We start from the raw sequence: 13013 nt of genomic DNA, 5'->3' as shown, positions 1-13013 counted from the left end.
TGAGGAAGGGGAAATAATCCTAAAAGATAATGGCTGAGAATTATCTAGAATCAGTGAATGACATGAGTCCTCAAATCCAAGATTAACCTAAGATCCCAAACGGGGTTAATAAAACTAAATTCACACTTTGGCAGATTATAGTAAAATAGTGTTGTACAAAAGAAAAAGAGATGATGTTAAAAGCAAGCAGAGAAAAATTCAGACTTCTCTACAGCAATAATGATGCCAAGAAAATAGTGGAATAACACATTTGAAGTGGTGAGAAAAGGTAACTGGCAACATGTATTTGTTTGCCCAGTTAAATTACCATTCAAGAACAGGATGATGTAGAGACATTTTCCTTAGAGAGTTTACCACGCGGGGAACCTCTACATAAAAACCTCAGGAAAAAGGAAAATGGTCTCTGAAGGAGGGTTTCAGATGCAAGAAGGAATGCTAGCAAAAAAATTGGATAGCTCTAAATAAGCATTTGGCTCCATAAAACGAAAATAATGATAAAAATTTATTTATTTAATTATTTTTTGGAGGAAGATTAGCCCTGAGCTAACTACTGCCATTCCTCCTCTTTTTGCTGAGGAAGCCTGGCCCTGAGCTAACATCCATGCCCATCTTCCTCTACTTTATATGTGGGACACCTACCACAGCATGGCTTTTGCCCAGCATTGCCATGTCCGCACCCGGGATCCGAACCAGCGAAACCCGTGCCGCAGAGAAGCCGAACGTGCGAACTTAACTGCTCTGCCACCGGGCCAGCCCCAGAACTGACTTTCTATATTAAAAAAGTAGGGCTCAATACTGGATGCATGTCAAAAGAGAGGTGATCAGGATTAAAGTGCTGTCAGCTAGGTCTCAAGATTTTATACAAGGGTAACAGCTAAAACATTAGAAATAGATTTTATAACTTAAACAGTAGATGGGTAAATAGGTTTTAGAGAAATATAGCAACCAAAAGAAGGTAAGAAATGGAGAGAAAGAAAGCATGGGAAAATAGGATAAATATCAATCACAAATAAGATTTCAGAAATAAGTGCAAGGATACTGACAGTAAATGGTTAGAGATTATTAGAGTGTGATTAAAAAATAAATTCCAGCTGTCTGCTCTTTATAAGAGGCATCTAAAACAGCGATGTTCCAGCATTTCCTTTGACTTACAGAAGGAAATCTATTCTACCTTAAAGTCCAGTACACATGTACTTGTATTTCTGTCTCAGTCCGCCTCTCTGCACTGTCTGACGCACTCAGTCACTTCCTTCTGTCTAAATCCTCTCCTCACTTAGCTTTCTGGTAAAGATTTTCCTCCTGCGTTACTGACCATTCACAGTCTTTCTCCTCCTCCTTAGCCATTAAATTTTGGGCTGCTCCAGTGACCTCTTTTCCTCTCTTCCTCTTCTCCCTAGACCTGCCTTTGACATTAAATTCATACTTTAATTGGATAGACAGAGAGAAACCAATAAACAAGTTATTGCAATGACCCAGGCAGAAATGATAAAAGGTGGTAGACTGAGGACGTAGCAGTAGAAGAGATGAGAAGCAGTTGTACAGGGATATGTTTTTAAGGTGGAGCTCACAGTTTACTGATGGGTCCTTTTCCAATGAAACGTGTAACTCATTCCTGCTCAGAAATTTCCAGGACCTCCTCGTCACCTCCGGAGCCAACTCCAAAGTTTCTGATTCTCTCAGTCCTCGTCTCCTGCTGTTCCTCCCCTTCTTCCACTCTAGCAACTTTGGTCCCTTTGAAATTTCAGTTTTCGTGTTCAGAGGTACTAAGGTTGGGATCTAATTTGATAGTCTCTTCTCTATTGCCAGCTTTCCTGCTTGTTGAATAATATGGCCTTCCATCTCTCTTCTCTTAGCCGTTATCTTTTGGAACTTTTCACTTGCATGACCCTAGCCACCCTGGCTCTTACTGGTTTTTCAACAAGCCAAGCGTGTTGCTCCCTGGGGCCTTTGAACTTAGTGTGACTCTGCTGAGTATGGCCCTCTGCCGTTTCCAGCATGTCTTGGACTTCCCTTCGTTGAGGGTGAGAGCTCCACTGTCACCTCTTCCCTGTGGCCTTCTCTGACCATTCTCTGGATAGAACCTGCTGCCTGCTTGATATGATCTTTCTCCATCAGGGACTTTGTCTTACTCACTGCTCTGTTTCTGGTTTCTCGCTGTGCCTGGTATATGGTAAGCACCAAATAAAAAAATTTAAGTGAAAATTGAATCATGGAAATGAAATTGTAAAATAAGGCAAGAGGCAAAATATTACGATGAATTAATACATGTTGCTTACTATGTGTCAGACATCGTGCTAAACACTGGACTTATTTTATCAAAATTTATTCATGTTATGATAGTCTTATCAAGTAGGTACTCTCCTTTTGCCATTTTACCCCTGAGAAGGCTGTGGTTTAGAGAGGCTTAATCACATTCCTGAGATCACACAGCTTAAATGGGTGGCAGAGCGGCAATTGAGCTCGTGCGCTCAGCTCTTTCTTCTGTACTCCTGTGTTAGATGTGTAACTACAAGAAACAGAACATTCGATAATCTTTCTCTCACTAGCAGACATTGTCTCTCAGTTCATAGGTAAGTGCGTAAAGGCAGCTACAGTTCTGGCTTTAGTTCTGAGAGGGAAGATCTTAATATTCAAATGAAAGTGCTGGGACTCATGAGGATAATTGGATATCAGTTTCCATTCCAATGAGATTTTTTTAACAGATTTCTTTTCACGCTATCTGCTATAGGATCTGTTGATACTTTTAAATAAACCTGAGATATAAGCTTGTTAATTTGAGTCTTCAGTTCTCCAAACACCTCAGTAAGCAAGTTTGCAGCGCATGTATTTGGTTGTAACTTTCTCAGGCAGGATGACCTTACACAGGTGTCAGGACACACCACTGGGGAAAGGAAGGGCTGGTTTGATAAATGGCTATTCTTGTAGGAAGAGTAACAACAAAATTAGATCCTACTTCAAACGAGCCACAGAAATCTACTTGAGATGGATCAAGTTTAAAAAGACAAAGTTTAATGGAAAATATAATTGAATCTGTCTCTGGCCCTGGAGTAGGAGGATTTTCTTAATACCCCAAAAATGTTCACTGTAAAAGGAAAGAATGACAAATTTGACTTTGCTCAGATTAAGACATTCTGTTTATCAAAAGATAGATTTTTTAAAGTGTAAAAACAAATTTCAAGACATGTAACTGACAAAAGATGATGTCAAGAGTTCTTCTGCTCAATATAAAAATTGCAAACAACTCAGTAAGTGGGCAATAAAGGTATTTTCATAAAAGAGAAAACAAGTTTGGCCAGTAATCATAGGAAGACACTGTCAGCTTCATTAGTGATCGAGGAGATGCGACTCTAGACCACGAGATTCTGTCTTACACTATCTGGTTGGCAAAAAGTAAGTTGTCTGACAGTATCAGTAGCTGGAGAGGTTGTGGATCCAACAAGGTGTGAGGTGCACTGCTGAGGAGAATGTAAATTGGTGAAACCATTTGGGAAAACATCTTAGCATCCTCTTGAATATCTAGTCATTACATACCCCACAGTGCTGCAGTTCCACTTGAGACGCTGTCCTTGAGAGACTTGCATTTCTGTACTAAGCTAGAGAGGCAGGAATATTCTTAGAAGAACCAGTGACAGTGAAGTCAATTGTGGAATAGTCACACAGTGGAATTTTACACAAGTCAAAATGAGTGAACTATAGAGACATGCAGCACTATAGCCAGATGACGTTGTGTGACAAAAGTCAGTCCCGGGACAACGTTGTGAGTGCACTGAATACCAATACCACTGAATTGTCCACTTTAAAAAATGGTTAATTTTTTGTAAAGTAAATTTTACCTCACTGAAAGAAATTGAATCCCAGAAGATGACGTATATATAGCATGATGTGCTTTCATAAAATAAAAAGCAAACCTAGAGTATTGTTGGGGACATACCAGTTGAGTGAGACAAAATGGAACATAGAAATAAAGGACCAGAGGGAAGCAGTCCAGAGCCTCTGTAGGGGGAGCGACCTGCCCCCCAATCCCCTGAAGGAACTTGTGCTGAGTCCCCAGCTTCTGGGGCGGAGCTCGGAATCCCTCCTTGAGTATGCACGTGCCCCTGGCCCTGCCTCCTCCCAGTCTGCCCAGGAGTGGGCAGGAGCTTGCTTGCCTGTCACTGGGTTCCTGGGAGACCCCAGTTAAGTGGGTAGTATTTGTTAGGATGTTGAGTCAGCCAAAAAAGTTTAAATTACAATACCATAGCTAGTTTTTAAAAAAACCAAAGGTGTCTTGCAGTTTTGAGAGTCTTCCGTGAAACAGATTTAAACTCTAAAGTTTTGCACTTAGATAATCAAATTCTAGTTAACTGAATTTGGGTAACTAAATTTCAGTTATCTGGAATCACCTATGTGGAGTGGTCTGTTTGGCTTCTGAGTGGGTTAATCAGATACACACAGACTGTAAGAGCTTCTGGGGAAATGGCCCAGTCCTTTCAGATGTTGAATTCAGGGCTTTGAGGGCCAGGTCTCAGAGAAGGCTCTCTTGGTGTTTGAGAAAGCATTGTGGGGCTTTGCAGAGCAAGTGAAAAAGAAAATCCTTTTCATTGTTATCAAGATGTGGTTCGCATTCTCCTGCTCAGCACTCCTCTGTTCTCTGCTGTTTAGCAGCTCCTCTCGCTCTGCAAAGAGATGAGTTTCTTTTCAGTCCTTTGCAGGAGAAAAAAATCTTTTATGTAGAGGTAAGATGTCCTTTTTCAAAGAAGACAAAAGAAAATGAGTAATGATAGTTTAGGAAGTTTTAGATTGTATTTTGATACAGTTTTCTGTGTTATCTTGAAATGACATTGCATATGCATATACCTTAATTTGAAAAGCTGGTCTCTCATTATAATGCTGAATTCAACAGGAGTTCTTAAAAAGATTTAAAGCAGTATGACAGTAAATAGAGGAACACTCTGACAAATTTGGAAGTGACACCTTTAAAAAAAAGGATGGACTTCCAAATTTGCTGATTTATTAATTAAACTTTTACTGGATGCTTCTGCACCAGATACTGACAGTACAAAGATGCATACATTTCTAGTCAGTCGCCATACAACTGATGTTTATTGACCAAGCTGGTTTAAAACTGGTTCTGGTGGATATTTGTTACCACAGCTACAGAACAATCAGTCTTATGGGAATTTCTTTTTATTCTCAATATGTATCAAAAATTGCAAAAACAGTACACAGAAATCCTGTGTACCCATCAGCCAGCTCCCTTAAATGGTAAAATCTCACATAATAACCACATAGTTCAGTTATTGGACCAGGATATTAACGTTGATGCAGTACTATTAATCTACAGGCATTATCATATTTCACAGTTGTCCCACTTAATGTCCCTTTTCTGGTCCAGGATCCAATTCAGCATACCACGTGTGCCTTTGACAGTCCTGTCCCCCTAGGTCTCCTCTAATCTGGGACAGTTCCTCAGTCTGTCTTTGTCCTTCATGACCTTGATACTTGTGAAGAATACTGGCTGGTTATTTGTATCATGTCCCGCAGTTTGGGTTTGTCTGGTATTTTTTTTCATGATTGTATTGAGGTTATGCATTTTGGCCAGAATACCACAGTTAAGATGTTGTGCCCTTCTCATTGCATTGCATCACGAATTCTGTAATATGATAGGACTCGTTTTACTGGTGCTTTTAATTTGGATAATTTGGTTAAGGTGGTGGCCAGGTTTCTCCACTAGAAAGTTTTTATTTCCCCCTTGTAATTAAGAGAGATCATCTGGGCAGATACAGAGACTGTTACAGACGCCTCTTTACCATTGCGTTTTCACCCACTGCCTTCAGCATCATTGATGATTCTTGCAGTGATTATCACTGTAGTTTTTGCTAAATGATGAATTTCTATTTCCATCCTTCTAGGTTTTCTTTTTTTAATTAATGATTTTTGTTTTTTTTAAGATTGGCACCTGGCTGACATCTGTTGCCAATCTTCTTTTTTTTTCCTCTTCTTCTTCTTCTCCCCAAAGCCCACAAGTACATAGTTGTATATTCTAGTTGTGGGTCCTTCTGGCTCTGCTGTGTGGGACATCACCTCAGCGTGGCCTGATGAGCCATACTAGGTCCTCGCCCAGGATCCAGCCTGGCAAAACCCTGGGCCGCCAAAGCAGAGTGTGGGAATTTAACCACCGGGCCATGGGGCCGGCCTCTTCTAGGTTTTTTTAATTAGCAGTCTCTTGTAAGGAAGAGCTGTCCACACCACATTGTTTACGAGAATCATCTGTGTTGTTTCCTCCAGTCGTCCTTTGTTTCCCTGTGCACAAACTGGCTCCCTGATCCTTCTCAGTACCAGGGTTATCAGAGCGTTTCTCCAGCTTAACTTTTCAGAAATGTTTCTGCTCATCCCCACCATTAGTTGGTGAGCTTGTGGGTATCTTGTTGCTTGTAGTTGGTGGTAAGACTGAGGAGGTTAGATGTCAGTGACATTAAGAGGAATACATTACTTAGGTGTAGAAGCAAAAGGATGGTTTTATTTGGGACATGTTATATTTAGCAGCTATTTGGAAGTCCATGGAGTGGCCTCCAGCAGAGAAGTGGAAATGTATGTCAGGATGTTACAATAGTAACAGAAGTGTAAGGAGAAGGGTAAGTTTTGTGGAGGAGAAGCAGAGTGAGGACGTTGACACTAGTAGGGGCATGGGCTTGGACATCGGGGGCTGTGGTTTAAGGCCTGAGATGAGGTGACTGGACTGGAATTGAATTAGGTGCCAAGTTTCAGTAGGGTCATGAGGGGAGAAATATGCTAGATTGTAGTGGGTTGAAGCAGGGACCAAAATCCTTAACACGGTCTAAAGACCTTGCCTACTTCCACATGAGCAAGATCAGTTTGTGTTCCTCTCTGTTTTAAGCTGTAGGTGCCTTCTCTTAGTTTCATTCTGCATTTGGGCATTCATACGTGTTCTTGCTGGAGAGGAATCCCATGTCTACTTCTTAATAACTGTGGGAACTTGGGCAAATTACGTAATTCCCTAAAACTTTCCCCCCATCTATGAAGATAGGGTGAAATAGTAACCTGGTCATTGTTTCTCACCCAGAGTGGCACAGTCGCCTCCTGGTCTCCTGCTTCTTCTTGGCCTCTGTTGTCTGTACTGTGTAGTGTCGCCTGACTAGCCCTTAGAAATGTCCATCTAGTGATGACACTGCTCTGTGCACAGTGCTCTAGTGGCTCCCTTTCTCACTGAGGGTGAGCCCCACAGTGGTGACGTGCAGGGTCCCACATGGTCTGCCATCTCCTGATGCCACCTCTTTCTGAAGCCTTTCTGCTCACTGTCCTCACTCAAGGGGCTCTGGTTGCGTTTGGCTTCCCACACACCGTCCAGCCGCAGGGCCTTTACCCTCTCCCATCTGCTCAGAACTCTTCCCCGCACGTAAGCACACAATTCCTTCCCCACTTCCTGTAGATCGTCGTTCACACATCACTGAAGCAGAGTGTCCTCCACTGACTCCCTTTAGAAAGCAAGACTTCATCGTTTGTCATTCCATTACCTTGCTTAGTTGTCTTTGTAACATTTGTTACCCCCTCACAGATATTTGGGTATTTGCTGTCTAACTTCTATCACAAAATTGGAAACTTACTGAGGACCAGCACTTTCCCAACCGCTGGAACTGTGCCTGGTACATGATTGGTGCTGAAATAAATATTTGTTGAGTAATTACTAATGTAATATATAAACCTTAGAGACCATTATTGTAATGTGCGAGTGACTGTTTTAGGTGTTTTATGTTTACTAACTCATTTATTTCCCCCAACAACCTTATGAGGAAATTGAGGCAGAGAGAGGTGACAGCAGACAGTGAATCATGTGATTCAGTGATGGAGCCAGAATTCTAGTGTAGGCGGTCTTGATCCAGAGCCCATATTGTTCCTGCTTCTCGTAGGGTGGTTACTGATTAAAAGAAGTCATCTGGGTAAAATGCTTATCACAATTTCTGTTATATGCCTTGTAGTCAGTAAGTGTTAGTTGATATCATCAACATCAGGATGCTGGATATTAAGAGCGTAGATGTGGAGCCAGGCTGCCAAATGTGTGATTTTGGGGCCTGTCTCTTATCATTAAAATGGGATAGCATTCATACCAAAAGCCTCCTGTGTCCTTTTTGATTCTGGAACATACAACCTTGGAACTGATTCCTAGTCTGTGAAGTGTGAATAATTACACTTCTGTTCTCTGATTATTACGTTAATTAAGAGAAATAGTGCGTATAAGGTGCCTGCTAAGTTATAAATTAAAAATAAATGAAATCTGTTATGCTTCTGCAAGTACTTGCCCAGTGTCAAATATCTGTCAAATAAGTTATTGAACACCTGAAAGTAAAATTAAAATGGAACCTCATTGTTTGGCAATTGTGTATTTTAATAAGACAGACACTTAAAAGTGTCGGCAGAAGTTGTGTTTGTGTATCTTGCATTATTTCCACCCTTAACTAAACGAAAAGAATTGTGATGGTTACTTGGGTTTTTCTCCTTGTGAACCTATTACATTTTTTAAAAGATAATTAACAAAACTTTTAGAAAAAATAGATATCCCTATAGCCTTTGGGTAGGCAAATAAATAGGACTGCATAAAAATTACGAACTTTCTTCCTCAAAAGATAACATTAAAATAAAAGATTTTTTTTTTTGATTTGATTTTTCCTTTTTCTCCCCAAAGCCCCCTGGTACATAGTTGTATATTTTTAGTTGTGGGTCCTTCTGGCTGTGGCATGTGGGACGCCACCTCAGTGTGGCCTGATGAGCAGTGCCATGTCCATGCCCAGGATCGGAACTGACAAAACCTGGGGCCACTGAAGCGGAGCACATGAAGCTAACCACTTAGCCACGGGGCCGGCCCCTAAAATAAAAGATTTTTAAAATAATTTTTAGAAGATACCATTAAGAAAGTGAAAGGCAAGCCATAGCATAGGAGAAGATATTCACTAAGTAACAAAGGCCTCACATCCAGAAAGTATAAGGAATACCTACAAATAAGGTGGGGGTGGGGGGACAGACAACCCAATAGAAAAAAGGACAAAAGCTTAACAGACATTTCACAAAAGAAGATACCCCAAACGGCCAGTTGTCATGTGAAGAAGTGCCCAGTCTCGTTATTCATCAAGGAAATGCCAGTTCAAACCACTGTGTTCTATGACAGTAAGTGTCAGAGTGACTAAAACGAAAAAGTTAGAGATACCAAGTAGAAGCGAGGAATAGAGGAAGCAGAACGCTCCATGCTGCTGGCAGGAGTGTCAGTGGCACAGCGTCTTTGGCCTACTGCTTCCTGATATCTGCTAAAGTTAATGTGTGTGTTTGTCATGATCCGGTGACTCTACTCCTGGGGTATACCATAGACCCGACAGAAATGTGTACATGTGTTCACCAAAAGGCGTGCATAAGAGAGTTCACATGGGTAGACGCGTGCGTGTGTTCACACACACACATATAACAAGAAAGATACACAGAGAGCTTTCTAGTGATGTTTATTTTGTTTTAACCGTTCTTGAAGGTTGGCAGTCTGAGCAAATAAATTACCTTTTTGTGCTTAGAGAAAGAAGAAAAAAAGTGTTCATGGAAGCATTATTCCTAATAGATAAAAAGTGGAAATAATTTAAATGGCCATCAACAGTAATGTGGATAAATAATTGTGGTGTATCATACGGTGCAGTACTTTTCAGCTGTGAGCAAACTTGAGCTACTGCATATGGATGAATCTCAAGCATATTGGTGAATGAAAAAAGCCAAACCTAACAAGCACGTAGTGTGTGATTCCATGCGTATAAAGTCAGCCGTCGGGGGGCGTAAGGTGCTGCTGGCCTGGGTGGTGGTGGAGCGTGAGTGTAGGGCTGGGCATCTGCTCAGCATGCTCTGTCTCCTTGCAGAATCGTTCAGCTGTAGACACATGTGCACACTTTTGTGCTGAAAAATTTAAAAATTTACATTTTAAAATTAGTTGATTATATTTTAACTTATTTTTTAAATAATATTTCAGAATAATTGGCTATGCCCTACACAATAATATTGTAATTGTAGACTATGAATTGAGAGAATTACTTATTTGTAATTGTTCTATTTTGTGAATTATTTTTTAGATATGAATTGAGAATTCGCTATTTGCCAAAAGGATTTCTAAACCAGTTTACTGAAGACAAGCCAACTCTGAATTTCTTCTATCAACAGGTATAGGAGGGTGCTTTAATATACTTTTTCTCTTTGTTTCTTTGAATTCTATTTACTGCATGGTTTTATTTTAGAATTAGATTAAACCTAACATTTGGGAGAATATAAATTTATCACTGTAGGGAAGTGAGACTCTTCTAACGAGTGAAAAATTATGAATTTTTTCGCACTTTGTGAATCTTTGTATGCTTTGGCAAATCTTAAAAGATACTTCTTTTGTGGGGAGACAGTTTAGTCCTAAGTGACACAGTGATTGCTCTGTCTTTAATTCAAGTATAATTATCATGCCTGAAGATGAACGAATTTGTCAGATGTAGAATTTATTGTCAGAGCCAACTACACACATATGATCTCAATAGCAATTTGCACAATAAAGCCAGAATTGACTTTTTTACAATAAGACTAGCTTGCTTTTTCCCCTAAAGTATTAGTTAGGCAATAAGTATATGTGGCATAAATGAGCCAACACAATTTTATGACCAAAGAAATGTTACTTGATACTGTTAGTGAAGAGTGCCAGAAAAAATGTTTAATGAATATCAGAGAGACATTTGCACATACAATTTTGCAATTAAATGCATTTGGTAATTTTTTATTTTAATAGAAATATTCATTAGAAATGTCTACTGTGGGTTAAGAATGCAGAAATAAATGACATAATCTGCACATTTAAATGCCTCAGTCTAGAGGAGGATTTCCTGTCGACGGTTACTTCGTGTTCAGTCTATGCTGTTGGTAAACACAATTGATGTCACTGTGCATCGGAGGGTCTGCTAACCCAGAGAGGTTTGCACTCAAGGTGGCGCCCCTGGAAAGCACCATTTGAAACCACAGAAAACATGATGCATTTAAATCTGAGCTCAAATGGTTTGAGAAGAAACAGGTGAGAGAGATAGGGGCCACATCATGTAAGGAGAATATTTTAGGTTTTCTCCTGCAGATTATTCGGAGCCATTTAAAGAATTTAATTAGTGAATGTCTTGAAAAGAATTTTTTTTTTTTAAATAAGACCATCCTGATGTGATGGCAGTACTGGGGGTAGAATAGGTCTTAAAAAGGCTGCAAGCAAGTTAGGATGCTCTTCAGCCGTTTAGGTTAGAAATCAGAAAGATCTAAGGTATAACAGTGTGGTAGTAAGTGAATGCAGTGGATGGATTTGATAGGACTTAGAGACAACTCAAATGGAGCATAAAAGAAACAAGAAGCCGATTGTGTCAGTCCAGGCACCTAGTGTCAGGAAACAGAAAAGGTGGATTAGATTCAGAAGGAGGGAGGTAAGAAGGTAGATTGCTTTATTTCGAGATAACCAGATATTCCTGCCTATACGATCCACACAGTGAGACAGGAAGTGAAGAGAGTTTCCAGCTATTGGGGTCTGTTTTCTTGTCATATGGGAAATGTCAGGTGAGGGACTTGTGGAAACTTGTGAAGATTTATAATACAGGGTTGAATGGGAGAGGGAGTGACGTTTGGCAAAATGAGAAGAGAGAAGTCATGTTCAGACTCTAGCAGACATTGTTGGAGGCCTACTCATATTGCAAAAATGATTTCCATCTTACACACTGCTTCTCATATATGTTGTTACACCTCATCCTTTAGCAGTCTGGCAAGCTTCATGTTTTGGTGAAGGAGGTGACAGGAGAGTTTAGTTAACTGACATGTTTATAGTGTATTTTTCTCTCTTGTAGATGATCTATATCACTATTGGCCTAATTTCTTTGAAAAAATCCACCCACTGATGGAAATCTATGACTACTTTAGTGACATTGATTTCCAGAATGTGTAATACAAGCCTAAATAGCTCAGTTATTCCTTTTTATAATTTCTGGGCTAGCCTAAAAATCTTCAACTTTTTTGTTCCTTTCACGCTGTTACTAGGTTGTCCTAGTTTTTCCTTTTGCAAGACCTTGCTTCTATCTGTATGATTAAAAGTTAGTCCTGCACATACCAGTGTATCCCAGATTTTCTCTTACTGATAGGACATACCTTATTGCAGTGTTTGTAACTCAGTTGAGTAGTCTTTATAAAACCCAGGAGAAGGTGAGCTGTAATGAGCACACATGCGGTAGTGTTCCTCTTGTGCGTTAACAGCTCTGTGATTCTGGGTGCCTCGACGAGCCTCTTCGTGCTTGATTGTTTCATCTACTAAAATATAGATGTATAATACCTATCCCATAGGATCATTATGTTGATTAAACAAGATAAAATTGTCTGCCATATAATTGCCCAATACTTATTTGAATTTCAGTCTTTAGACAGTACAAGACTTATGAGGATTCAGCATTTACTGTTTGCATATCGTGATACACGTGTGAGTGTGAGCCTTCCAGCCCCTTCTCCCCTCCTGTTTTTCACCCATTTCTACAGTTCTCTTCTTCACCCTATCCTCTTTTTAATTTTTTTAACTTGTTAATCATATGGTATCTTTTTAGAAAGTCCAGAAAATATTCTAAAACATCACTTAAATTACCTCTGTCCTAAAATTACTTTCATTTTGTGTATGCTTTTATAGTATTCTATCAAGCACCTCTAATTTAAAAGAAATACAAATGGAGTGCTAGCAATGCCCCTTTCCCGTGTTGATTGCCAGTGTCTCAGGCCTAACTGACGGTATTGTGGGGAGGGAAAGTAGTGCTGAAACTACAGACAGGAGGGAGGGAAGAAGGAAAATGCTGTGATGTGTCAGAACTAATGAATTGGAAAGTATACGAAGAGCCTTAAATATGTTGATATCCTTCAGGTTTGCATTGACAGTTTTGTAAGTAGAAAATAGTTGAATATTGGCAATTTCATATGATTTGAACTAATAATTCTACTTCTAGGGATTTATT

At 39.9% G+C, this 13013-nt stretch overlaps 1 protein-coding gene across 48 annotated transcripts in view; it reads left to right on the top strand.

Moving 5' to 3' along the window:
• Positions 1–13013, top strand: part of PTK2 (protein tyrosine kinase 2) — a 279886-nt gene that overhangs the window by 108044 nt on the left and 158829 nt on the right. For all 48 annotated transcript variants that reach the window (XM_070631065.1, XM_070631067.1, XM_070631054.1 and 45 more), the window contains one exon: positions 10095–10182. In XM_070631065.1, the coding sequence (XP_070487166.1) occupies positions 10095–10182 (88 nt within the window). The remainder of the gene's footprint in view (positions 1–10094; positions 10183–13013) is intronic.

This window comes from Equus przewalskii, chromosome 8 (genome assembly GCF_037783145.1).
Source record: "Equus przewalskii isolate Varuska chromosome 8, EquPr2, whole genome shotgun sequence".
NCBI classification, from domain to species: Eukaryota; Metazoa; Chordata; class Mammalia; order Perissodactyla; family Equidae; genus Equus; species Equus przewalskii.
This window is presented reverse-complemented; position numbering and strand designations above follow the sequence as displayed.